The 27,972-nt window shown below is 42.7% G+C and overlaps 1 protein-coding gene across 6 annotated transcripts in view; it reads right to left on the reverse strand.

Annotated features, from left to right (window-relative positions):
* RMDN2 (regulator of microtubule dynamics 2) overlaps nt 1-16,915 on the reverse strand; it is a 77,357-nt gene extending 60,442 nt beyond the window's left edge. Inside the window, exons 1-2 of one of the 6 annotated variants that reach the window (XM_047853837.1) lie at nt 16,822-16,915; nt 7,672-8,139 (exon numbers count right to left, since the gene is read on the reverse strand). In XM_047853837.1, coding sequence (XP_047709793.1) covers nt 7,672-8,123 — 452 coding nt within the window. In that variant the 5' untranslated portion in view covers nt 8,124-8,139; nt 16,822-16,915. Of the gene's footprint in view, nt 1-618; nt 770-7,671; nt 8,140-14,723; nt 15,053-15,589; nt 15,673-16,821 lie in introns of those variants that run through there. The other 5 variants (XM_047853838.1, XM_047853836.1, XM_047853834.1 and 2 more) reach the window with 5 other exon arrangements.
* Nucleotides 16,916-27,972: the final 11,057 nt, after the last annotated feature.

A 27,972-nucleotide genomic window follows, 5' to 3' on the forward strand; every position in this document is an offset into this window, starting at 1 on the left:
TGAGAAAAGTGTCAAATGAGGCAAAAAAAATAGGGAGCAGAGGTGGAAACCTGCCAAGGCTCCTGAAGAATAATATCCACTTTATCAATATGGAAACAATGGGGAATGAGAAAATAATGGCGTCTGAATTCATGGTCACCCAGATGTACCCCCACAGAATGCCCTAGTCTAAAAGACTATCTCTACCAACACAATACATGCCCAATCTACTAAATTGGGGGAAGATAAGTTGAAAGACTCAGGGAAACAGGCAGAAAGAAAGATCAGGGGAAATATATGAGAGGGCTGGAGAACAAAAATCTCCCCTGAAGAAAAGGGTAGGTCTTCCTGTTTCAAATCATAGTATCTGTTTGAGACTCTTGAACTACTATATTTAAAGGAGTTAAGTAGAATAAATTTATGCCCTGTTGACTACTACATTTTAAAATATTAACCACGATGGATGAAGTGGGACCTCTCTAGAGAGAATACTGTAGATAAATATCCACATATTCCAGAGATTCAGTTACTATGGGAAACCAAAGGAAGCGATAAAGCTTGGTTTATGAATGCTTCAGTGTTCTTTAGCACATGAAACATATGTAACAGTGGGTTTTCTTTTTCTTTATAAAGGCTTACCTTAAGCATTTTCCCATGTTGAATTTAATCCAAAGTAAATCTCTCCCTTCCTTTCTAAGCCATCATCCTTAAGCCATAAAATGCCCTGTGTAGGTGGAACAGGTCAGAAGACTGAATGTTTAAGCTCCACGTGGAATTAACATGGCAATAACACAGAATGTGATGACAGCAGACTCTAGAATCTAATGACATCAGGTCAGGATAAAATTGTTCTGTGGCTCGCCTTTCTGAAAAGCTGCAATTCACGTGACTGGGGAATGTATTCTCTAATTCCATCGTGTTCGAGGAGTCAGCCAACAAATCAAGGACGAGAAAACAGTAGGATAAAGGCAGTAATGTATATAATATCTGCACAATCCTTTGCCCAGGACTGTCTCTCTCACTAGCTGCCCTACGCACCCCTTGGCCTACTAATTCATTCTACTTTCACACAAACACTCCTAAAGGCTTTTACACCCTCCGGTGATAGGAAAAGGGACCATTACAGACTTTGGTCAAAAGATGTATCGAGAGGGAAAACAGAAACATAAATAGCAAACATCATTCCCCCCAAAATGCAACAAACCTTATCTACATTGGCAGCAAAGGCTGCCATCTGAAAGTGTGGGCCACATACGCAGATTACGGAGATCTGTGTGCGACTGTTTCTGACCCCGGGAAACAGCTTCTACTCATTTCAAGACAAGGTTAACAGAGTTTTCAGAAAAGAAATACTGTCCTCTCCTTTTCCAAACCAACCTGGAGCATTAGCTGTATAACAAGTGTGTGTGTGAAGTCACGGATGACATAAAAAACTGCCTCAAAAACATTTCTACTCCTCAATAGCCTAAATACCCTGTTACTACCTCTTGTTTCTGTTTCAGGGTTTCTCACCACAATCCTGAGATTCGGCCTCGATAAACAGTGGTCAGGCAGACCTTACACCCTTCACAAAAATTAGCTCAAGACGGAACACAGACCTCAGTATAAAATGCAAAACTGTGAAACTCCCAGAAGATACCACGGGAGAAAAAAAAACCTAGATAAATTTGGGTGTGGCAATGACTTTTTAGATGGAACACCAAAGGTCTGCTCCCACTTCCTGGATCAGTCTTCAGTCCTTCTTTGGCAGGCTCACCCACTTCTGCCCGTTCTGGTCAGTACTGGTTCCAAAAGGCTCTGTACTCCACCTCTTCGCTCTTCCCATGATGTGACACATTCTGCCCGAGCAATGCCAGCTGTTCCTAGAGCATCAGCATCGTGCACATTCTGGAGGGATGCCTGGAACAGGAGCAACTTTCCCCGAAGACATGCTTCTCGCAGCCCCTCGGCTGCTTCCTTTCACAGGCCTCAGGCGGGTGAATGCCCAAGCTGGCAGTGACCTCCATCTATTGCCAAGTCCTGCCCAGAGGGTCTAACAACTGGCTCTACAATACAAGGGAAGACTTGGCCCTTGTTGCTGTTGTTGGCCTTTGGGGCTCCGGCTAAAACTGGAATACAGTGTCTCTCTTTAACATTCTCTTACAATTTTTTTTTGTTAATTCTGTTTGACTTGTGAGGCTTTGTTTTATTTCCTAATGGATCTGGAGTGTGAACCCAGTGCCTAGCACAGAGTAGACGCTCTCATTGAATGAATAAAAGGAACGCCAAGTTTTACCTTCCTTTGTTGTTTCACTTTTATTTTTTATAAAGTATTTATTTTGAGAGAGGGGAAGAGAGAGAGAGGGAGAGAAAATACAAGTGGGGGAGGGGCAGAGAGAGAGAGAGAGAGGGAGAGAGAGAATCCCAAGCAGGCTCTACACTGTCAGCACAGAGCTGAAGGCAGGGCTCGAACTCACAAACTGTGAGATCACTACCTGAGCCGAAATCAAGAGTCGGACACTTAATGGACTGAGCCGCCCAGGCGCCCCTCATTTTTAAAAGAAATTCACAGGGGCGCCTGGGTGGCTGAGTCGGTTAAGCGTCCGACTTCAGCTCAGGTCATGATCTCACAGCTTGTGGGTTCGAGCCCCACGTTGGGCTCTGTGCTAACAGCTCAGAGCCTGGAGCCTGCTTCGGATTCTGTGTCTCCCTCTCTCTCTGCCCCTCCCCGCTCACGCTCACTCTCTCTCTCTCTCTCTCTCAAAAATAAATAAACATAAAAAAAATTTTTAATAAAAAAAAGAATGAAAGAGATTCACAGATGAGAAGACCAAAATACAAATAAACTATGAAAAGATGCTCAATCTTATTAGTGTTTAGGGAACTGCAAACTGAAATAATGATTAGTTACTACAAACATCAGGTTGCCTAAAATTAAAAAGTCTACCTATTAAGAATTTGTATGGGAAAATAAGAGTTCTCACAAACTGGCACACTCTAAAGAATAGTTTAGTTATACAGAATAACAATATATTTGGTTTACAATTCAGCATCCAATTCTAAGTATATACTTTCAAATCATTCCACATGTACCTAAGGGAATATGAAGGTTTCAATAAAGCATTGGTTAAAAGAACAAAAAAATGGTGACCTAAATAAACATCTCTCCAGGGGGAGAGAAATTAAGGCATATACCTACGATGAAATGCAACATAGCAACTGAAAAGAATGAGATAAATTTACATACATCAGCATGGAAAAAAATCTCAAATAAAAACATTTGATGCAAAAGTGAGTAACAAAATGCTCTATACCATATAATGCCATTTATGTAAATCTTAAGACCCAAACACCATTTATTCATTGTTAACGCAAACATGCACACCTAGGGGAAACATTCAGACTTCTCTGCACTAACTATAAGACAATAGTTACCTCTGAGAGAAAGGATTGCAAAAAGGATTTCAATTACGTGTAGTTTTTTATTTTCAAAAATCTGATACAAAAACCAATTTTTGTGTGCAAATGTGTACTTCTACAACATGAAATACAGAAGCACCCGGGGCGCCTGGGTGGCTCCGTCGATTGAGCTTCCGACTTCGGCTCAGGTCATAATCTCACAGTCCATGAGTTCGAGCCCCGCGTCGGGCTCTGTGCTGACAGCTCAGAGCCTGGAGCCTGCTTCGGATTCTGTGTCTACCTCTCTCTCTGCCCCTCCCCTCCTCATGCTCTGTCTCTCTCTGTCTCTCAAAAATGAATAAATGTTAACAAAAAATTAAAAAAAAAAAAAAAGAATACAGAAGCACCCCATCATGAATATCTGAATTTGTCTTTCTCTCAAGGCCTTGAGAAATGGAAGTCCAACCTTAAAATGGACTTAGCAAAAGTAAAAAGTAGTAAGAATAAAAAATGCAAATGAACTAAAAGCAAACATTGTATTTTGACTCATGAAATGAAAATGTAAGGAGTTTTCAATAAAATCTCAAAAGTCTGTTTCTGGGGCACATCACCATCCCCTGTATTTGCAGAAGTACTAGGTATTACGGCTTGTATTATGGCCCGGTGTTCTTTTGGGGGTAGATTTGTGGGGTTTTTCTTTTCAAATAATCAGAATTGTGTCTGTTGAAGCTATCACACGATGGAAACTGCCTAAGACAAGAAAAAAAGAAAGAAGGCCCATAGGGTCACTATACAACCCTGATTTACCTAACAGAATTGTCTCATTTTGAAACACATGTATTCTTTGTAAAGCCCACTTGAAATGAAGAATTATGAGTTTATTATGGGATATTACTTTAATCCAAACTGTTAAAAGATGGAACTGTTGTAAGAGAGGTTTCTAAAGCTTTACATAACACTGTGGTTTAAATAACCTTTTAGGAGCGCCCAGGTGTCCTGTTTCGGCTCAGATCATGATCTCGCGGTCCGTGAATTCAAGCTCCACGTCGGGCTCTGTGCTGACAGCTCGGAGCCTGGAGCCTGCTTCGGGTTCTGTGTCTCCCTCTCTCTCTACCCTTCCCCTGCTAGTGCTCTGCCTCTCAAAAATAAATAACCATTACAAATAAATCAAGAGCTTTTTAAACTCATGGTTCAACAGAGCAATGTAGATAATGGTTGACAGAGTAAAGAACAGTGAGCAGCCTGAAAAAGAAGATGAGCTAAAAAGTTTTCAGAAATAAGGCAGGACTTCAGTTTACGCTGAAAAACACCAACATGAACTTGTGACCTGAAAAATATTGACAATGACTTTTCTTCACCCTGACCCTAAATGGGCCCAAACAAGCTCCAGTATCATCCTGCCTACAAACAGTGCGTGTCTTTACACCCAGATGCTGCTTTCTAGTGCTACTTGTCACTGAAAGGAACCGATGCTGCAAAGGCAGTGACTGACTCCAAGCCTTGGAGCAGGGACAGAAACAAAATCAGCGAGACATAATATTACCACGAAGCACAGATGCTTTCCAAGATGTTCGTGCTGATGCTAAGAAGGAAAAAGAAGAACCCTGACGGGCCCTCCGATGGCCCCGTTATGAGAATTTGAGCCTCAGGCATGATCGGATCTACAACAAAGTAGATGAAATCAGCTAAATCCAAAAAAGGCATAAATCCCTAAGTCCGTGATGATGCTGTGAACTAAGACATCATGCAGAAAACGCTAATAATACTTGCAGAAAACACGTTCTACTGACCTACCCACTCAAGTTGTTGACACCCCCGAAGGATACAATTAGGTTTTTTTCCTTTCCTTGTGTAAAACAGTGTCAGCAAATTGTGACTGGCATGTCTTTCACTAAAAGAAGTCAAAATCTCTGGGAACCTTTAGCAAAAGATAAACTTTACATATGGAACATGCAATTGTCATTTGATGTTTTAATTTTGCTATCAAGGACATACCCCAACTTAAATGTGGTGATGGGACTAGGGCAGAATCTGACCATGACCAGTCATTTCTGTCCCATGCGAGGTTTATAAGGACAGGCAATCTAAACTTTACACAAGTATACTTTATAAGGACTTTGTTTTTATTTTATCTTATTTTAAAAAATGTTTAACGTTTATTTATTTTTGAGAGACAGACAGACAACATGAGTGGGGAAAGGGCACAGAGAGAGGTAGACACAGAATCTGAAGCAGGCTCCAGGCTCTGAGCTGTCAGCACAGAGCCCGATGCGGGGCTCGAACTCACAAACTGTGAGATCATGACCTGAGCCGAAGTCGGACGCTCAACCGACTGAGTCACCCAGGCATTTTTAAAAAGTATTTTATTCACTTAAAACGTTTGACTCTAGGTTTTCATTTAGAAAGATGTGTTAAAAATCTTTATCTTATTCCTCTCTCTCAAAAAAATATCCAAATTAAGTATTTGTTTGGTTGTTTTCTTTATTTTATTGAAGCACTGCTAAATAGGAATAAGTTTTCCTCTACTCTATCAAGAGCCATTCACTGTAATCTAGTCCTGGTCCTTATCCCTATTCTAGTGTTCTGTTGCTAACAAAGGCACCCAAGCTCAATCTTGACATCGGTCTCAAAGTTCTTCTTATCAGCTGTCTGTGACTGTTATTCAGAAATTTCACAGATCCTTTTGAACTCACATAAACAATTTATGCCTACACTGCTACTTGAAGTTACTTAAGTCCCACAATGACCTTCTTTTCATTTGTTCCAAACTTATCTCAAACTTTATCAAAGGTTGCCTCTCTTTCTAGAATTTTAGAATTTCTTGAACAAGACTGCGCTCGACCACGGTCTTTTTAGATTAAGGGCCACTCGGCCTCTTGATCTCCACTCCTTCACCAGGACTGCCATCCCCCCTCCCAGTCTAGCGGATCTTCTCTGGCTGGTCCTTAGTTCCATTATATCCTTCCTGAGATGTGATTGCCAAAGGGACTCCTCAGGAGGAAATGCTACAGAGAATGTAGATAAAGGTTGGATACCCGCTGCTGCTCTTCAAAAACTCTCATCGATGTCTAATGTTGTATTGGGATTTCTGTCTTCATGAGACTACTGAGCTGCTATTCTCTATACCCTTAACGATTAACTGATGTCTTTTGGAAGTTACAGTTCTGGATGATTTAGAACTATTTTCGGTTCCTTTTAAACACTCCACTGCCAATTTTCAAAATCAGTCCACGATTTGTTGTTGCTCAGGAACACAAATGTCTAAGGCCTTCTTGTTATCTGGATCTATCATGTATCTTCCCGTATCTGAAAGATATTTTCATGTAGTTATGCGTCCGGTTTATGTATAAAAATGCTAAGTAATTCCAGTCCTAGCATGATGTCAAAGACCTGATCAACCATTTACATTTCTTTATCTATGAAATCACACTTTTATCCCTCCTGGTTGTCCCTTCTTGCCAGATCCCTTCTCTCAATTCCATGGTGATTTAGCAGAATACTCACTCGTTCAAGAAATATTTATTGGCATCTACTCTGCTATGTACAAGAATAAGGTGTTAAGAACATGGCAAAGGAAACAGGGTGTCCCTGCCCTAAAGAATTTCTAGCGATTATGTGTTTATCTGCCTATTTTACTCCCTCACAAACACTAGTTAGGCACGATTTCTTTACTCATAAATCATTTGTTTTTCTTCTAAAGGAATATTATTTATGTTCTTGGCTTTAGAACTCAAAGGATGAGCACTGAGGACAGCGAAGATGACAATGAATCACGCTAACACTTTCAAATCTTTCTAGGTCTGCACTGCCCAATTCGGTAAGCCACTAGTCCTGTGGCTATTTACATTTAAATTAATTACAATGAAACAGGATTAAAAATTCAGTTTCTCAGTTGCACGAGCTACATTATCAGGTGCTTAACAGATATATGTGGCTAGTGGCTACCATATCGGCAGCATCAATTTAGACAATTTCCATCATCACAGAAAGTTCTTATATAAGGGGTCATACCATGGCCACATACAAAAACAGGTTACACATTTTACAAATAATTACTGGCTTTTTCATTACTCACATGATGTCACCTCGTACTAGTAAGTTACTTACATTCCTCTCGTCAAAGGAGTCTAAACTATCTTAAATACAGACCACGATTGAGTGTAGTTTTAAGTATGATGTAAGCCAAAATAATCATTCCTTTTTATATCTTATTAATAGCAGGATATATAACTGGATGTGCATAATGAAAGTACCTAAATAATAGCAATAATGAAATCATCAATTCAACATGGGAAACATCGTCAAGAAACTTACCCTCCTTCACTTTCTGCTTCCTCTGAACTATTACCTGTTGTGGGACTTTGAACGGTGGCAAGCCTTCTTTTTCTAGCTCTGTGTTGAGGACTTATCCTATGAACAGTTATTTTCCCTCCAAGTTCACCTTGTATATATTCCTCCAGCTTTGGAACGATTTCTTTAAGGACTCTGATTTCCTCTTTGAGTTCTTCCATATTTGTCAGTAATTCATTTAACTTCTCCAGTATCTGAAGCTGCCTTCCTTGAAAGATTGCTACTGTTCCACGGCCATTATACATTTCATCTTGAAAAGTCATCGCATCAAACTTACTACCCAGAGAAAGAAATTTAGGTAAATTCAGTGCTGTCCTTGATTTACGAGCCTTGTGGTACCATAAGAGAAGCAAGCTGATTCCAGTAGTTCCCACCATGATGCCAAATATCAGTTCTTTATTTGTGGAATGAGGCATTTCTTGGGTTTTGTTTCTAAAATTGAAAGCATAAATGTAAATGAATGTTGTTTCTGTCTTTGCCCAAGACAAAAATATGAAGGCTTTCTCAATCAACAAAAGCCAAGTCTACAGGATAAACAACACACACGCATACACACACACAATAAATCATAAATGGGAATATGTTTACCTCTAAAAATGTAGTGGCCCGATAGAAATATTTGCTTTAAGGATATCACTGAAGTGCGGTGAAAAGTAGCAACTCTAATTCGGAATCTGTATTCTACATGACTGATTTGAAACGTACTGTATCACGTATTTTTAAAGAGTATGATAATGGTAAAAGAAAAGCATCATTATACATTTCTGGGAAAAAAAAGCGACTTAAGAATTCAAACTGTGCTTAACTGTGTTTGAACCCCTTATAAAATGAGTGTGCTGATTTCTGGGTCTTATCTTTAAGGAAGTCCAAGGAGCTTATTCTTAGCACCCAGTTCACATGTATACTTAGAACAATAAACGACATTTTAAAAGCCCAAGGATTGAGAATATAAAACATAGAAAGCTCTGGCAAGTTTGTAACGCACCTCATCTCTGTTTTATTCAACATGGAGAGCAAAACTGCTAACATGTACAGGCGTTATCTCTGGTCTTCTTTTTACCCGGAATTCCTCTGCTCCTTACATGTCTATTTCTGTCTGAAGTCCTAATGTTGTTACTTTCTTTAAATTTTCCTATTTTTTAAAGTAACAAGAATGTCATTTCTTAGAGTCTTTTCTCCATCAGAACTTTCACTGTTTGCATGTAAGGCTCAAGCCTTAGCCTGCCTAATTCCACATAAACTCAGCTACTTTGACTAAATGCATCATAATCTTTCTTTGGTGTACCCCGTCTTCACTAGTTTTATTGCTCATCTCTGGTTTTAAAATCAGAAGACCTTTAAAGGCAAAAAAAATATAAAGCTCCCTTTTCTTCCCAGACTTTAAAATGGCAGTAAATATATTAGTACTGTGATAAACTTCTGTGATTAGAGCAAAATACACTGAGGCTTTTTATCGACTTTGAAGTTCTTACAATTATTTTCCCATCAATTTCCACTATTGTGTAAACAGGTAAACATCTATATTAAATGTGGTTAGCAACTTGGGGAAAATGTTACAAATAATGGTAAACTGTCCATTACAGGTATTTAAATTCACAAAATTTTTGGTTTGTTTTTCTTGACACTTTCTCCAGGAGATTAATACAGCACTGTCACTTTGATTCCCAAGAAAGAGGAAACAAACGAAGTTAAGTCCTCTGATCTCCCAGGTTATTATTAATTGGAGGCAACTTCTGGACTATGGCACAGAAGGGGAAATCCAAACAAAGCCTGGTAGTTTACTGAGTTGAACAGAGATCAGAGTTCAGAGAAACCGAAGCACCTAGAATTTGTGTCACACAGTCCTGTAGATGAAGGGGAGTATGTAGACAAAGAGCTCTAGAAATATGCATAGGGGTCTCTTAAGTCTTTAAATGAATACCAGTCTGCATATGCACAGAGTGAAAACCCATCAGACTAGTCAAAAGAAAGCATATATTATATGTATGCCTAAGATAAGAAACAAACAAAAACAAAAACAAAAACAAGCACAGCCTATGGGCAATATCAAGTAGTCTAACACATATATAAAGTTACAGGGAGGAAAAAGGGGCATAAAAAATATTCGAAGGAAAAATAGCCAAAAATTTTCTAAATTAAACAAAATCTATAAACCGAGAGATCCACAAAGGTCAACATAATCCAAGCAGAATTAAGTAAGCAAAAGTAAACCCAGGCACAATGTTATTAAAACACTGAGACCAGTGATAAAGAAGAAATCTTAGAAGTAGTCAGTGGGAGGGGTGCCTGGGTGGCTCAGTCGGTTAAGCGTCTGACTTCTGCTTAGGTCATGATCTCACAACTCAAGAGTTCAAGCCCCGCATGGGGCACTGTGCTGACAGCTCAGAGCCTGGAGTCTGCTTCAGATTTTGGGCCTCCCTCTCTCTCTGTCCCTCCCTCACTTGCACTCTGTTTCTCTCTCTCTCTCAAAAATAAATAAACATTTAAAAAATTTTTTACAAAAGTACTCAGTGGGGAAAAAAAATGACATATTGTGTACAGGGAAAAAGGGATAAGATTACAGCAGACCTTGTCTCAGAGACATAGCCTTAGAAACTATTCAAGCAAAAAAACCAATGAAGTGACATCTTTAAAGTACTGAAAGAAATGGTCAACTTACATTTTCATATCCAGTGAAATATTTTCCAAAAATGAGGGTAAAACAAAGACTGTTTTGGGCAAAAGTTGAAAGAATCCATGCCATGAGACAAGCACTGCAAGAAATCCTAACAAAGTTTCTTCAGGCAGGAGGAAAATGATAACAGACAGAAACTTGATCTATACAAGAGATGTAATTCACCAGCAGTGAATTACACCAGCAGTGGCAAATACGTGGGTAAATACAAAGGTCATTTTTCTCACTTTAAAATTTCTTTATAAGGGTGCCTGGGTGGCTCAGTCGGTTAAGCATTCGTGGGTTCAAGTGACCCATCAGGTTCTCTGTTGTCAGTGCACAGTCCGCCTGAATCCTCTGCTTCCCCCTCTCTCTGCCCCTCCCCCGTGTGTGTGCATGCTCTCTCTTTCTCTCTCTCTCTCAAAAATAAATACACTAGAAAGTAAAAAAAAAAAAAAATTTCTTTATAAAATATTGGCTTATTACAGCAAAAATAATAGTAAACTATTACAGAGAAGTAAAAAATTAGGACAACTGTAGCCCAAAGTATGGGAAGGGACAAGTAGGATATACTGTTGCAAGGGTGTTGGATTATAATTCAGTGTCATAATAATAAATTAAAAGATATACATTTGTAAATCCAAGGGCAAACACTAAACAAACAAACAATAATAACAGTAAAAAAAAAAACACCTCTACAAAGGTATATATAGTAAGTCAGGAGTGGAGATAAAAATGCAATACTAAAGATATTCAATTAGTCCAAAAGAAGCCAGGGAAGGGGGAAAAAAACAAATGGGCAAACAGAAAGCCAGGAAAGAGAGAAGAAATCATGTCATGACTCTACAGGAAAAATGGTGCCAAAAAAAGATGGAGAAATAACAGTATTTCTGTTTGGGAATGGACGAAATCCAATTTTTTTCTAAAAGGAAGATAAAATGATGAAGTAGAAGAAAGATCAGAGAATCACAGCAGCAGTGAACTTGAGAAGGCAGAGGGTTGGAGGGACTGCAGTGCCCAAGTACAAACATTGACCTTTGATGGAAACACAAACCATTCATTCATAGTAATGAAAGAAAAGGCAGATTATGTGAACAGATTGAAGGTGGGTGGATGTGACAGTGGGAGCTTATGAAAGTCCTTTGTGGTTGCTTCATTGTTCTAAGTGAAATAGGAAACAAAATAAACAGCCGAGAGTGAAAATAGGGGAAGGCACACTGGAAACATATGAATTCCTATGGTCTATATCCCATGATCTCACATACTTAAGCAATGTATTGTTTTGGGGTGTTTTTTTTTCTTTTTTTCTTTTTTTAACGTTTATTTATCTTTGAGAGAGAGAGAGAGACAAGAGCATGAGAGGGGTAGGGGCAGAGAGAGAGGGAGACACAATCTTAAGCAGGCTCCAGGCTCTGAGCTGTCAGCACAGAGCCCGACCTGAGGCTCAAACTCACAAGCTGTGAGATGGTGACCTGAGCCGAAGTCAGACCCTCAACGGACTGAGCCACCGGGGCAGCCCAAGGCATTGTTTCCTACACTCTAAATGACCAACTAAATGTGGTGTTTCAAATGATGCCCTATGGGAGAGCGAATAAGAATATTTCCAAGAAGTCTGCCTAAAAGAAAGTCTCTTTAGATTCCTAAATAATACATTAGATGATACACATGGAACACACGAAGTATCCTATCTGGATGTTCTATTTCATTACAGGTCTAAATGTAAAAGAGAAGGAGTAATGATTTTAAAATAATTTTCTATGGGGCACCTGGAAGGCTCAGTTGGTTGAGCATCTGACTTCGCCTCAGGTCACCATCTTGCTTTTGTAGGTTCAAGCCCCGCATCGGGTTCTGTGCTCACGGCTCAGAGCCTGGAGCCTGCTTTGGATTCTGTGTCTCCCTCTCTCTCTGCCCCTCCCCTGCTCACACTCCGTCCCTCTGTGTCTCTTAAAAAAATAAAACGTTAAAAAAATTTTAAATAATAATTTTCCAGAAATTACCTCAGATGTTGGTGAATATTATACCCAAGGGAATTAAGAATCCCTTCTCTTAAAGCCAAGGATTCCAGTAGAAAGCCCGTATGCTTAATCTGGCCTGCCTGACCTCAGCGTAGTTTGCCTAGAATTGATTTTTTTAAGCAAAAAGCATTTTTACCCAGTTGGTAGAAACTGAACTGTAAGTCTAACCATTTGCCCACACCCACCCCATCCAGGAGACATGCCAGCAATAGATTGGGATCAATTGTAACTTCAGCTGAAGTTGTAGGTAATTATTATTAGCCGTACTCTTTTATTTCCACAAAATAATGTATCACCAAACTAAATTATTTTGAAAGACTATTGCAAAAAGGCAACAGATACAAGAAAAGGCCCTACATGCTCATGGCTTCCATTTGCATCGTTATCTAATGACCATGCGTAGAGCTTGGACATCTTGGCTTTTTGTCAATAAAAAGATTAATGCAGAATGTTCATATGCTGATCTTGAAGTCTATTAAAAGAAATCTTCCTATTCCGATTGTTTCTTGGCTCATTCCTGCCAGGCCTTCCTTGACTTTTACGTGAAAAAACGTAGCCTACTTTGAACATTTTTTTCATTTAATAAGTAAGTAAACGGAAGTCAAAATCTACCCAGGAAGGCGATCTTTTCCCTGAGATTGTACCAGTTTAAGGAGATGGCAACGAGTATCAATTTTGTTTGAGCTTTTCTTTAGGGATTACACCAATTCCAAATTACCTCTTTGAGGCAGGTCCTACTATCACCTCTATTTTGCAGATAAGCAAACTGAGGCATACAGCTATCAAGTCATTTACCCAGGGCCCATCCAACTAGGACAGGAAAACTGTCACCCGGGTAATTCCTGGATGTACTGGGGCATGAGGAAGATTCCGAAAGCATCAGTAAGGACATGAAGGAGAATGCTGGCTGGGCAGCGATGTCCAGAACGGAAATATGACTTCAGAACTATTAAAATCAACTGGGGGGGAGGGGAAACTAGAATCAATGGAGCAGGTATTGCTTTTAAATAACCACAATTAGAGCCTAACAGTGCACGATATGTTTGAGTTTTTTATCAGCATAAATGTGCTTCTAAGCCACAAATTTGAAAAATGCCACACGTTAAAAACAGTAACTAGCAAAGTAATAAATCAGAATACTTGCTTGCCTGCAGTATAATTTCAAAGGTTATGTTATTTACGCAACTTTTATGTTTAATTATCAAATTAGCACACACTCACACTTTAGTATAAAAACACATTAATTAAAAAAAATCTATTGACTAGATAATCAAATGCTTATCATTATTCCTGTTACGAATTTCGATTTGTAAGGTGCTAGCAATAATGGTGGAAAATGATAGGCATTATTTTAATAAAAATTATTGGCATCTAAAATTAATGGGCAATACATAATTATCTGCAGATGAGAACCAGGAACCTTACTGAAGTAATAAATCATCAAAATGTTAACACTAAAGAAATTTTAGACATGTAAAATTTTTAGATATGTAAATCATGCTTTACCCAGTTACTTAGAATGTTTTCAGCAATATCCAGCACATATCTTCGTTTAACTCATCAGCGGAATCTCAGGGGGAAATACATAAAATATGTAATTCTGGTACATGAGATGTATGAAAAATTTTGCAAGGATGCAGGAACATCATGGGTTACACGCAGGCCTGAGGTTTATTTCCCAAGGGATTGTCTCCGAGACCCTGACTTGGCAATCAGATTCCCCACAGTGACCTGGATAACCTGATACTTTCTAAATGAATTCTAATACTCCTATTTTATCTAGGTTTTCACTGTTTTTCCTGTAATTTCTTTTAAATTTAGGGGTCGCTGACGTTTGGCTTATTTGCAAATGTTTGTGGCACTGAAAATCTGGCCTTCTTTTCGTGTAAAACAAAGAATATGAGTCTCAGCAAAACACAACACAACACAAATGTTTGCCAGAGGCTGAAAGGTCAGACCCAGGGGCGAAGGCTAAAGGCGACACAGAGTCTCCGGCTGAAACTCCCCGGGTCTGCAGGGACCCGCCGGGGCCGCGACAGCACACCGCCAGCTTTCCGCGCACCCACGACGGGCGGCCTGCGTGGAAACACCGGCGAGTTCCAGGGCTGAAGCTTCCAAACACCGGCTCGGCGGGGCCGTGCCGGGGAGGAAGCCGCCCCAAGCCTAATCTGACGCACCGCGGCGCCGGCCAGCGGGAGGACGCCTCGCAGAGAACCGGTGGCGCGGAGCACTCGCGCAGTACCCGGAAGTGCCGCGGCCGACGCCGGAAGTGCCGCCTCAGCCCTCCGCACCGCGGCCGCGTCCGGCCCCCGCCCGCCGAGCCGCCCGCTGCCCACCTCGGCACGCACCTGAGTTTGCCGGACGGGCCTCTCCGCCGTCGGAGAACCGGGGCCGGGACCTGCGGCCGAGCGGACGGGAGCGGAGAGGAGCGGCGGGCGAACAGCAGCCCAGAGCCCGCGGGTCCCCTAGTCCGGCCCCGCGGCCGCCGCGTCCTGACCCAGATAGCGGAGGCGCCGGGGGAGGAGCCCGCGGCCGCTAGCCCTACGGCTCCCGCCTCTTCCCGCGGGGGGTTTGACTTAGCCGGGCGGGCGCCCAGCGCACCTTTCCCAGAAGGAGAGTGCGCTCCCCGGGCGCCTCGGCCCGCACCTCACATTGTTGCCGGGATGTCGCCTCCCCTCCAGGCCCGTCTCTCCCGGGGCCACCTGCCCTGGCTCCGGGCCACCCGCGCCTGGCTCAGCGCGTTCCATCCCATCTCTGCAGCTCCCCGAACCCGCTGGCCCCCGCTGGCCCCCTTCCGGCGCCGCCCCCTTCCCCATACCCTTCTTAGTTCCCCCTTCGGGGCACAACCTTGAACTTTGATCTGCAATACAGGGTAGCTCAGACGTCTTACACTACTTAGTAATCGTGTCCGCAACCACGTTTTCCTAACTTTAGCTCACGTTCCATTTTCATGGAGAAAATCCCCATCCTCTTCGTACCCCCACCGTCCTGAGTTGCCTTTATGTGAAAACCACTGTCTTCTCAGATTTTACCCAGTTTCGAGATTTTACCCAGTTTCACGTTCTGTGGTTTGTATAATGAAAACAAACTGCCAAATAAAAACTACACGTTCAAAGAGCCGCGGTGGAGGATAACTGAAGCTCCAAGTTTCCCAAGTCAGACCTGGAAACGAGGGAGAGCCAACAGCCACAGCAAAAATACGTGTTACACTTACTTCCTGCTTCCTTCATCATACGAATTATCTTATTCCATCTTCCCAGCAATGCAGTGAGATAAACAACATTGCAGGTGAGGTAACCAAGGCTTGGGAGAGGTGAAGACACTTGGCCCCGGCCACACAGTCACTTTTAGAGGCAATAATCAGGGGCCCTTGGGTGGCTCAGTCCGTTAAGTGCCCGACTTCAGCTCGCGTCGTGGTCTCATGGTTCCTGAGTTGGAGCCCTGCATCAGGCTCTGCTGTCGGCATGGAGCCTGCTTGGATTCTGTCTCTTTCCCTCTCTCTGCCCTTTGCCCTCTCTCTCTCTCTCTCTCTCTCTCTCTCTCTCTCTCTGTCTCCAAATAAATAAATAAACTTTAGCAGCAATAATCAAACCTAGCTTTGTCTGAGAGCCTTTCCTCTTGACCACACCCTGTGAGCCCAGCCTGGACTGCCGGCCTCCATGCCTGATGGACCACTTGACCAAGGAGGCTCAACAAAACAGCTTTCCTAAGCACATTACAGCAGTTCTTACGTGATACTGTCCTGTCAGAATCTCCCACCCCAGTTATTTGGGATTCAACCCTCACTGTCTCTTACAAGAGGGACTGAATCTCCAGATCAGAGGACTTTATCCTATGGGGAGCTTCTCTCTAGGGGTTTACCATTATCTCTAAGCCACAGGATGCATACAGAATTATGGTGGGTCTATCGTGTTCAGGTTAGGCTAGGAATAGACTTGGGGAAAAGAGGAAAAATAATGCTGTGTCTAATGCAAGCAGGGTGTTTTGGGGGCATTTTTCCTTTTGGGGGACCCCTGACACAAGAAACACAAGAAAGTTATTCCCCCCAAGTGATGAGATTCCTATGACTAAATTGGACCTTCCAAGGGAAAAATGCTTTTTTTTGAAAAAGGCATACAAATAATTTTATTAACTGTTTCCACAAGCCTAAGTAATTAGTGTAATAAACTACGTATTCATCACTTAAATACAATAAAATAGTTGACCCAATATTCCTGTGCTGAATAAATCTTAACAGGTATTTTAGAAAAGTATGTATGAAAGAAAAATTAGCAACAATATTTATGTAATACTAGTTAGCAATTCAATGTTGAAACAATTTATTAAATATGGTTACCTCATTGAAATATGGAGTTCATTTTAAAAACTGGCTAGAAAAATTAAGTTTTTGTTCAGTGAAGAAAGTCATCTGCATAAAGGCATATACTTTGCCTGATTGATACTAACCTTGTTCGACGATGATCAGTTTTTCCGGCACACTTGAAGAGAGGAATGAAATTTCTTCAGAAATTGCAGAAGGCTTTTTAAGTCACATTCTTACACTGAATTTTTTTTTTTTTTTTTTTTGGTCGGCCTGTCCAAAGTTCAAAGCACAGCCTTGGATCCACTTGAAAATGGAACTCAACATATTCAGAGTATAGAGTAACTTTGCCCCTCCCCTCTGCCTTTTTTCTTCATCTTGAGAGAAAATGTTCAGGGACATTCTTGCTGATTTATATGTCAACTTCACAGGGCAAGGTCAGTTTCTTTGTGGCAGATTCAAAACAAAGTCAAATGTTCATCAGTTAGGCAAAACACTGTTGCAATACGTGTATGTACAAAGTAGTTAAGATAACTGGATAGTTTTAATTATACATAAGGAGAACAAAAGATTTCGTTTTGAACCTGGGTGATAGGCAAATTTTGTAGGAGGCTCTGCTGGGGAAAATTTAGGTTAGCAGTTTCCCAGACCCACTCTCCTCAGACTATACAAACAGAAGTCATTTTCTCCTTAGACGCAGATCTCTTTCAAAAAATTATTCACTAGACACAGCCTCTTGGTATGCAAATAAATCTGTAGGAAGAATTCATTCTATGCCACAAGAGAGACACATTAATTAACCAACCATTGTTAAAACTTTTTCCATTTTATAAAGATTGTAGTCCCATCATTATAATTAAGACGTGTAGACTCTCATTCAGAAAAGTGAATCTAAAAACAGATGAAGATTGGAATTCATTCCCGTAATGATTTTAGAAGAAAACTTGCTTCATAAAGCAGGTGACTAACCCATAGGCATTATGATCCAAAATAATTGTGGTTTGTTTGGAACTTAGAACATATCTTACAAAAATCATGCCATAATTGTGCTTTGTTTTCTAAGTAACCCCATAAAATCCTTTGTAATCTACACAATAACATACTATATGGTTTCAGTTGAATTCTCACTCAGAACTGCTGATGTCAGGCTATCACCAATCTGTAGCTATGGCCTTCGCTGTTTCCACTTAGGAAAAAAAAAGAAAAAGGGAACTTGTCCCGGCCAGCTGCAGCAGCTAATAACTGTCCAATGAAAAGAGAGACCCCATATTGTAACTACTGCATCTGCTTACCTGCTAATTAAACAAAACAAAACAAAACAAAACAAAACAAAAATGCTTCCTACCTCCAACCACGGGATCTGCTGAGTTTTCTAGCAAGAAAAGAACTATCCATTCAGCCACAGGGTAGTCACTCATGGTACAGGAAGTATAACTCAAGGGGTGTCTGTATTTAATAAATGAAAGACTCTTAAACTAATTTTAATCATTGAGATATTCACATAGAAAAATGCAATGCAACTTTCCAGAGTGACAGTAGTTTAAAAAAGTATATTTAATTGTGAGAACCCAACTTTCGACATAAAGGCACTTCTATCATTATGGTTTGCTAAATACTTGTGATTGTGAAGGCATGACCAAAAGTAAGTAGTAATATTTTCTCCTCCTTTTAAGGGGTAAAAGCTGTAAAGATCCTTCAACAAGATGATATAATTGCCAGGGTGCCTGGGTGGCTCAGCGGGTTGAGCGTCCGACTTCAGTTCAGGTCATGATCTCACAGCTCGTGAGTTCGAGCCTGGCATCAGGCTCTGTGCTGACAGCTCAGAGCCTGGGGCCTGCTTCGCATTCTGTGCCTCCCTCTCTCTCTGCCCCAACCCACTCGCATTCTGTGTCTGTCTCTCTCAAAAATAAGTAAACATTAAAAAAAAAAAAAAGATGATGTAATTGCCACTCTGGCTCAGGTTAGAGCTTCAACAGCATCAAATATCTAAAGGAAAAATGAAAATTTTAGTTGATCCAAATATTTTTAAATACTTTGCTACCACCAATTATCCTTCCGCAAAAAGCTTCTTAACCCTGCTTTGCCTTTGGTGTTTATACCTTATCTCACACGGGGAACTACCAAAAGCTGTGAGAGAAAACTTTCCATTCACAGACTTCACTTCTTGATCCCCCAACCATTTATCAGCCCAGTGCAGGAAACCACTAACACTACTCTCACTAAGGCGACAGAGTCTCCTGATTTCCCAAATTAGTGGCTTTTGATCTCTTTGGAACAGGGTTTTTCAACCGCAGTCCTACCGACTTTGGGGACTAGAGAATTGTTCGTTGCAGGGAGAATTCCCTGTTGTGGGATGTTTAACAGCATCCGTGGCCTCCACCCTCTAGTTAACCGGTAGACCTATAAATTGACATGTAACTTCATGGAATCTCAGCCCTTACTTAACAGTGAATAGCCCAAACACCCGTGCATTCTTCTAAAGAATTAAATACCCCCTGGGCAAGCTTGTTAAGCAATGCTGCAACATTGAAAGAATGTGATGTGAGTTCTGAATTTCTAAGGTTAGATCATTTTTCTTAAAGCATGGGCCCAGGTCTGATTCATTTTTCTACCCTCAATACTTGGCATTCACTAACATACATCTTGAATGAATAAATAGACTGATGGATAAATTCAAATACCTCAGCATCTATATTCTTTAACCTGAATTCTCAACCTGAAGTTTGGCAAGTTTGCACATACGTAGCCAGCCTACGTGATTGCTTTAAAAAATGTTTTTTCGTAAACGGCTAATGCCAGGTAAGGTACGTTATGGAGGAGAAAGGACCATTGGTCATGGAATATGGAATTTGTGGGGAAACGGAGAAAGGACAACTCAAATATCCAAAATTAAATGGAATTTTTTACTTCACCTCAAAGACCTAAATTTTGCTTGAAGGTAGCTCTGGTTATCAAACCACTTTTTCTCATCAGGATTATACTATCCTGTGTTTGGAATTCTTTCTAAATATGTATACTTCAGAAAGGTTTAGTGTCACTGATTTCTGCTTTGCAAGGCCCATTAAATCTTGTAGGTAGCATTTGTAACTAAAATAGCAAAGTGAATGATTAGGACATTTATGTGCCTATTCATCAATTCATCAACTAGACTGCTTGCTTATTTTGTAGACTCTGACCACTAAGACTTCAGATTCTTAGCTTTTTTGTTTGTTTGTTTTGTTTTAAAATACTTTTTTTTAAAATTATTTTAACGTTTTTTTTTTTATTTATTTTTGAGACAGAGACAGAACATGAACGGGGGAGGGGCAGACACAGAATCGGAAGCAGGCTCCAGGCTCTGAGCCATCAGCCCAGAGCCCGACCTGGGGCTCAAACTCAGGGACTGCGAGATCATGACCTGAGCTGAAGTCGGACGCTTAACCGACTGAGCCACCCAGGCGCCCCTCAGATTCTTAACTTTGAGATGGGGCCCAGGAACTTGCATTTCAAAATATTATTCTGGGGGCCCCTGAGTGGCTCAGTCGGTTGAGCGTCCAACTTCGGCTCAGGTCATGGTCTCACACTCTATGAGTTCAAGACCCGTGTCAGGCTCTGTGCTGATGACTCAGAGCCTGGAGCCTGCTTCAGATTCTGTGTCCCTCTCTTGCTCTGCCGCTCATCTGCTCCTGCTCTCTGTCTCTCTTAAGAATAAATAAGACATTAAAAAACAATTAAGCAAAATATTATTCTGACTTGATGTCGCATGGGCCACCCTTTGAAGAAACTGCACTGTAACAGTATTTCTAAAGTAAAAATGAGATAAGGCAGCATTATACTGGAGGAACCACGGTTAAATCTGTTCTTTATTCATTTTTGGTGTTTTGTGCAAAAACAGAGGTTCAAAGACCGTGTTGAAAAAAGAAACCAAATGAAATTCAGGTTTGGGAGTCTGCGTACCTCTTCAGGGGTCCTTCTTGCAATTTTTCCTGTGCACAGGGACGAACACGTGAACAAGTGCAAAGACAAGAAAGGGTGAGAAAGGCCCACGAGGATCCATTCTCAAGATTCCAACTCTTGGTACTTTTCATTTATCTTGTACACTACGGCTTAGGCACTTATTAGACTCACTTCCTGAGATCATCAATTAGATCGTTGAAGGGAATACACAGGGGATTTCTTTAAGAGTTGTGGTGGGAAGAAGAAAACTGTAAAGAATGAAAATCTAGATGCATACAGTCATGAAAAATAGTACAGAAGCTCTCCACTCTGTGCTCATGTGTGTTTGCAATATCTGAATACCCAGGATGATAAGGAAATCATCTATTTGGTCTGTCATGGTACTATGCAAGAGCCATTGAAAAGCACCATGGGGTGCCAGAGAAACCCCTATGGGGAACAGATCTAGACTAGGAGGAAAAGCTCTGAGAGGGGTGGTCCTGAGAGGACAGAGGGGCTGGGAGTAGGGTGGACCTCCAGAGAGAATGAAGCGTTTAGCTCTGGAGAATAAAATGGAGGTGAAAGGGAAGGGGACTCCCTCCCTTTAAATCCAGGACAGTTAGAACACAACCTAAAACATTGCTATTCCATTTTCACAGCGTATGGAAGTTAGTTCTCTTTCCTATGACTTTTAATGTATTGCTTGCCTGCAAGTAACAGAAAACCAACTTGATATGTCTTAAACACTTAAGGTTTTTATCATCTCATATCTCAAAAAGTCTGGAGGTCAGATTGATTCAGCATCTCAACAGTATCATTAGGAGCCAGACACTTACCATATTTCCAAGCTGCAACCCACTGTGTGTTGACTTTTGCCTTAGGCCTGTGTCCTCATGGTTGGAAAATGGCTGCCCCAGCTCCAGGAATCAGTCCCTCTCACCATTGCTTCAAAGGGCAGGAGGGAAGAAGGAGGCCATCTCTTTTTCTGTTTTTTTTTTTTTTGGTTTTTTTTTTTTATGACTAAGGACAATTTCCCTGGGTGTTCCTTATGTCTCAGTGGTTGTAACTGATCATACCCACGCCATCACCATAAGGGAGCTGTTTTAGGACAACAAACAACTGTCCTTTGCACCTCTGTTGCAGGAGGCAGACTTTGTCAAACAGGAAGAATAGGAAGGAGACTGGCTATTGGGCAGAGCAACTTGTGGGTGAGCAAACAAAATTGTTTCGTGAGCAGATATAGTGTTTCTGCCTAGGTGTTTCAATACAAGGGAGTCAGATTTCTAAACCTGGCTTCATATTAGAATAGCTCAGGCCCAGATATTTCCTATCTCCTGAGAGTAATTCTAGCCCATTAACTCACTTTAGAGAACAGGGTGTTGGTTATGAGCTCGCTCTCCCACTAACACGTTTTTTTGCACTTGAAGGAGCAATGTCTGTGTGAAAAAGGAGACTGTGTTCCAACATGTTATGGTTGCCAGAAACACAGTGAACAGAGGTCCAAAAATATGGGAGGTCAAGAAAGAGTTTTGTTTTGTAGAGATCACATTTGTATTCATGCAAAAACAGCTTTCACTGCTTTTCCTTTGTACACATACAAACAAATTTCCAATTGGCCATGAAAGATTTGAGGAGGCGCCCCGTGTCTAATGACACTTAAAAAAAAAAAAAGGATTCTGGCTTTTACCTTCACCGTGTGGGAGTCAGGGAGTTAGTGGATCCTTACAGAGATCTACCACAGTATCTTCAGTAAAACAAAATATCGCTAGTAGAGTAGATAAGCCTTTCAGTCGGAAGATTCAAATATGCAGAAATGTCACTTTCTTTATTAATCTGTACCTGAACTCCACGCTGGATCTTTTAATCCTGGCTAGCCACGCAACAGCAGAGATTAATATCACCGATTCAGGGGAACTCGGTTGCTTCTAGATTTTAAATCTGGGAATCTTCCACTCCAATTCACCTTCTCTCCTTCTCCCTGAGGGTGAGCTAAGCTCTTAGGGAGGCTCATGTATCAACCTGGCACCTCACTAGTGTGGCCATGCTCTGTTCCCATTCACTTCTCATGCTAGGGAACTTGTTTATGCCCCCCCCCCCCCAAGCCCTCCCTCCACTCTGTCCTTGGGCTCATGCTCTGGCTTCAGGAGCTGGGGTCCATGGCGGCCTTTGGTTTCAAGGTCTAGCGTTTTGTTTTCTTTTGCATCACAACTGCAAGCTTTTTCTGCTCTCTGGCCCTCCCAGCACTCTGCACACCCCCTGCCCCCTCCATCCTTAGGGGTCTTAGAAACTCTTGCCCGGCTTTCTTACCTGGGTGGGGTAACAGAACTTTCTGAGGCAAACTGGCCCATTCATTTAAAAAAAAAAAAAAATGGTGACACAATTAAGCACAGCTATCTAATGAAAGACTCCCGACCTCGAGATTTTCCAAATCCTCACTTTCCTTTTATACAGTTGTGTGCACGTGGAGATTTATCACAGAGGAAAATTAGAAATCAGCCTTGCTTCCGACACCACAAGCACGGGTCTGGGAAAAGCAGGAAGAATTTGATCCTCTCTTCTTAGATAAGGGAACAAAGTCAGAGATAAGATAATGTTGCCTTGGGAAAAAAATGTTTCCTTTCAGTGGTTTTCCTCCTGGGAGCCGATTAGTCTGTGGGGATTCAATACTCAGAGCTGAGTCAGTGTGGGTTTCTGTGCTGGTGAGCTGTGCACCTAAAGCGTTCAGTTTCGGGGCACCTGGGTGGCTCAGTTGGTTAACCGTCAGAGCCTTGGTTTGGCTCAGGTCATGATCTCACTGTTTGTGGGTTCAAACCCCACGTTGGGCTTTGCAATGACCATGTGGAGTCTGCTTGGGATTCTGTCTCTTTCCCTTACTCTCTGCCCCTCCCCCCCTTGCCCTCTCTCTCTCTCTCTCTCTCTCTCAAAATAAATTAAAAAAATTTTTTTAACGTTTATTTATTTTTGAGACAGGGAGAGACAGAGCATGAACTGGGGAGGGTCAGAGAGAGGGAGACACAGAATCTGAAACAGGCTTCAGGCTCTGAGCTGTCAGCACAGAGCCCGACGCGGGGCTCGAACTCACGGACCGCGAGATCATGACCTGAGCCGAAGCCGGCCGCTTAACCAACTGAGCCACCCAGGCACCCCCAAAATAAATTTAAAAAAAGCACTCAGCATTCTGAAATGAAGAGCTGCCGAATACTAAGTACCCCCACATTGAATCAGCACCAGCAGGCTCTGGGTACCCTGGGACCTGTGTACTGGAACTAAAGTTCTTGTGTTTTAAACAATAAAACACAGAGGGGGCTCCTGTGTGACTCTGTCGGTTGGGCTTCTGACTTGATTTCAGCTCAGGTCATGATCTCACAGTTCATGGGATGCGATTCTCTCTGCTCCTACCCCGCTTGTGCACTCTCTCTCTCTCAAAATAAATGAATAGACTTAAGGAAAAAAAATTAAAAACAAAACATGGAAAGAAAAAGCTGACGGATATAGTTTCATAATTTCTAAATATTCTTTCATACGAGTTACAGGAAGAGTTTTGAATGATGACGGTCTGTGTGCTTAAGTTCATACACGTTAAAGGTTAACATTTAAGTTAGGAAGAAGTTTTGCATGGATGTAAATCTATCAAGAATCGTTCTGGGGGCGGTGGTCACCAGGGTTGTTTCGTCTTGGGCTGTTTTGGCAGAATAAAGCTGGGAGGGAGAGCTGGGATGCTGTGTTGACCTCTGAAGTCCATTTGCCTTGTGACTTCAGGGAAGCCACCTGAAAGGATCTTTGTCACGGATGAGTCAAGGACCTAGCCTGGAAGTTGTACTGAGGACCAAAGCAGACAGACCTGTCCGTCTGAATGACTGGAGCTTCTCGGAGGGGCAGTGCCGCCGAATGAAGAGGTGTGACTTTCTCGTGCCCTGGTGAACCTGATGGGGACCCATCAGAGCTGGAAGAGGCTTCTGAGGCCACCCAGCCCAGCCCCCTCATCTGACAGATGAGGAAGCCAGAGAGGGGAAGATAACTTAGCAGGGTCACGTAGCCAACCAGCGCGGGACTCGATCCATAACTCGGGTTTCATGGTTGCCGTCGGGGTCCCAGCATCTTCCATGCTTATCAGGAATAAAGAGTTTATTTTACGGTTCGAAGCAGGGCGAGTGTGCTCACGGTGCTCTCAAGGACACGCCAGGCTCCGTGTCCTAGAGAACATGCCTTGAGGAAACACCCCCAGTGAGCCAGGCAGTGCTTTGGGCATGCGTTCTGGTCCATGCTGGCCTCCCTAGCAATGGGCCATCTTTCAGGCTTTGCCTTCAAGGAGAAGCAGCCCAAGGACTTCTTTGTGTTCCTCACACCAGAGATTTGACTAGGGAAGGCAGGAGGAAGAAAGCACTGAGTAAGCAAGGCAGGCTACAGGGTAGGAGCAGAGGTAGGCTGCCCCTGGGCACAGAACACCTCACAGCTGAGGTTATCCAGGCATCCCGTGTGTGTTGCTTTTTTGTTTGTGTTTGTGTTTGTTTTGTTTTCCTGGGGGTGCTCTGAAGAGTTGCTTTGAGGGATTCAACCATTAGATCTGAAGCGGGGAGTAACGATGTGATACCTGATTAGGAAGCCGTGTTCTCTGGAACTGGGAGCTTCGGTGCCCAGACTCCGAGAGATATAGGGAAAACAGTATCTGGTGAAAATGTTGGCCAGGGGGAAGGGGAGGGGAGGGGAAGGGAAGGGAGGGAAAAAAGGGGAGAAGCAAGCCGAGGAGAGAGCAGACAGAAAGGGTTCTCCCTCTTCTGATGGAGCAGGGCTGTCGCCTACCTGACAGACGGGAAGGGTAGGCGATCCCTGGGCTGGAGGGTGCAAGGCCAGCTTCTGGGCCAGCGCCCTGATAGGGTTTGGAGGAAACAGGCAGGATGGAGTCACACTGGAGCATTTTCTAGAGAGTCTCTGAGTAGCTGGCTGTTCCAAATGGAGCCTTTGGGCAATGGATGCTTCCATTGGGCTCCAAATGACTCCGCCTCTAAGATACAGCCCTTGGAACCCTAAAAGGTCTGGACTTGATAATAAATAATAAGCAATATGTATTAAATCATGAGGGAGCATAAGGCAAGCTGACAGGCCACAAACACTCCCTCCCCCACCCCCCCCCCAAACCAGGTGGGATATGTGTGATATTCCTCGGACACTCCTGGCTGCCCAAGAACAAAGGAAAGGGGAAAAACAAATGGTTAACTGACAGAGTAACCAGAAAAGATTGTTGGTAGATTTACATCCATGCAAAACTTCTTCCTAACTTAAATGGCGTGATAGAGATCATAGTCTCCATCACCCCTCCATAGTGATATGGGAAACAAAGGCAGAAGGAAATGGCAGAGAGAACTAACTTTCCTTACAACCTGCAGCCCATTGACGAATACTTGAGGCTGGCAGAGTAAAACGTTTGTCCAGGAACTCTTTACTATCTGAATGCTAATGCTTTGCTAGAGGGAAACACCTCCTTAGCTTGACAATAGCTGGCCCTCCACTCTCTAAAGAAGACTTCAGCATATGAAAATCTCACTGGAAACTTCCCCTGGGCTTCACCTCCCCCAACCCCATAGTACGCAACCAGTCTCTCCTCACAGTCCCGGGCAGCTCTTCCTGCCCACGGGTCCTCTGTCCCCGTGCTTCACTAAAATCACCTTTTTGCACCAAAGGCTTCTCCAAGAATTCTTTCTTGCTTGTCAGCTCTGGACTCCGTGAACCCCACTCTCATCTCCAAAAACCCCATCATTATGTACTTCCACGTGTATGAAATGTGATAAGCATTTCTCCATGCTCTGTCTCATTCAATAATCACAACAAACTTCGAGTTAAACATTGTTATCCTCACTTTGCAGGGGAGAAAACTGAGGTTTAGAGATGTAAAGTAACGTCCCAAGACTACTCGGCATATAAGCGGGCAGAGATTCCAATCCAGCTCTTACTTCAAATTCATTTTTTTTATTTACAAAAAAATTTTTTTTTATGTTTGTCTTTATTTTTGAGACAGAGAGAGCATGAGCACTGGAGGGGCAGAGAGAGAGAGGGAGACACAGAATCGGAAGCAGGCTCCAGGCTCCAAGCTGTCAGCACAGAGCCCGACGCGGGGCTCAAACTCATCAACTGCAAGTTCATGACCTGAGCCAAAGTCCGAGCCAAAGTCCAACTGAGCCACCTAGGCGCCCCTCCAAATTCATTTTTAATCGTTACATCACACCACCTTCCACTGGGCAGGTTATTGGCTCCTGGGGATGAAGTAAGAGCTTATTCACTCGAGAGGGATCAATGAGCATGTACAATAACTTCAGGACTCTAGCAGGGTCCAATAGGGGGACAGAGATGGGGCAAAGTGAGTGAGGACTCTCCACACTTGGGTTCTGCCCCTAGGGTCTGGTCCAGACTCTTCCTTTGAGATATACCAATTCTGGTTTTTCTGACGTAAACCGCCCATTCCAAGCTCCATGTCAGGAATCAGAAACTCTGACTGATTAAGGAAGAGAAAGAGAAAAAGGAGGGGTGCCTGGGTGGCTCAGTTGGTTAAACGTCCAGCTTCGGCTCAGGTCCTGGGTTCGAGCCCCACGTTGGGCTCTGTGCTGACAGCTTGGAGCTCGGAGCCTGGAGCCTGCTGCCTGCTTCGGATTCTGTGTCTCCTTCTCTCTCTGCCCGTCCCCCACTCACAGTCTGTCTCTCTCTCTCTCAAAAATAAATAAACATTTAAAAAAGAGAGAGAGAGAAAGGAGGAGGGTGGTGGATTGGGGTGGAGAAGCAGTGTGTTCATGGAGCCTCAGAGCGTGCATCCGGCCTGCATTTCTCTGTGGCTTTTGATTCTTAGTCTCTTAAAAAAAATTTTTTTTTAAGCTTTACTTATTTTTTTTTTTTAATTTTTTTTTCAACGTTTATTTATTTTTGGGACAGAGAGAGACAGAGCATGAACGGGGGAGGGGCAGAGAGAGAGGGAGACACAGAATCGGAAACAGGCTCCAGGCTCTGAGCCATCAGCCCAGAGCCCGACGCGGGGCTCGAACCCACGGACTGCGAGATCGTGACCTGGCTGAAGTCGGATGCTTAACCGACTGCGCCACCCAGGCGCCCCTAAGCTTTACTTATTTTTGAGAGAGAGAGAAAGGGGGGGGGGAGGAGCAGAGAGAGGGAGACACAGAATCTGAAGCAGGCTCCAGGCTCTGAGCTGTCAGCACAGAGCCCGACCCACGGGCTCAAACTCACAAACCGCGAGATCATGACCTGAGCCAAAGTCAGACGCCCTACCAACTGAGCCACCCGGGTGCCCTGATTCTTGGCCTCTTAATAGCTCTCATCTTCTGGAAGCCAAAGGACAGGATAGGCTCTTGTAGAGAGGCCAGGACCAGGGGTCTAGTCAG

The sequence above is a fragment of the Prionailurus viverrinus genome, chromosome A3 (assembly GCF_022837055.1).
Source record: "Prionailurus viverrinus isolate Anna chromosome A3, UM_Priviv_1.0, whole genome shotgun sequence".
Taxonomy (NCBI): Eukaryota; Metazoa; Chordata; class Mammalia; order Carnivora; family Felidae; genus Prionailurus; species Prionailurus viverrinus.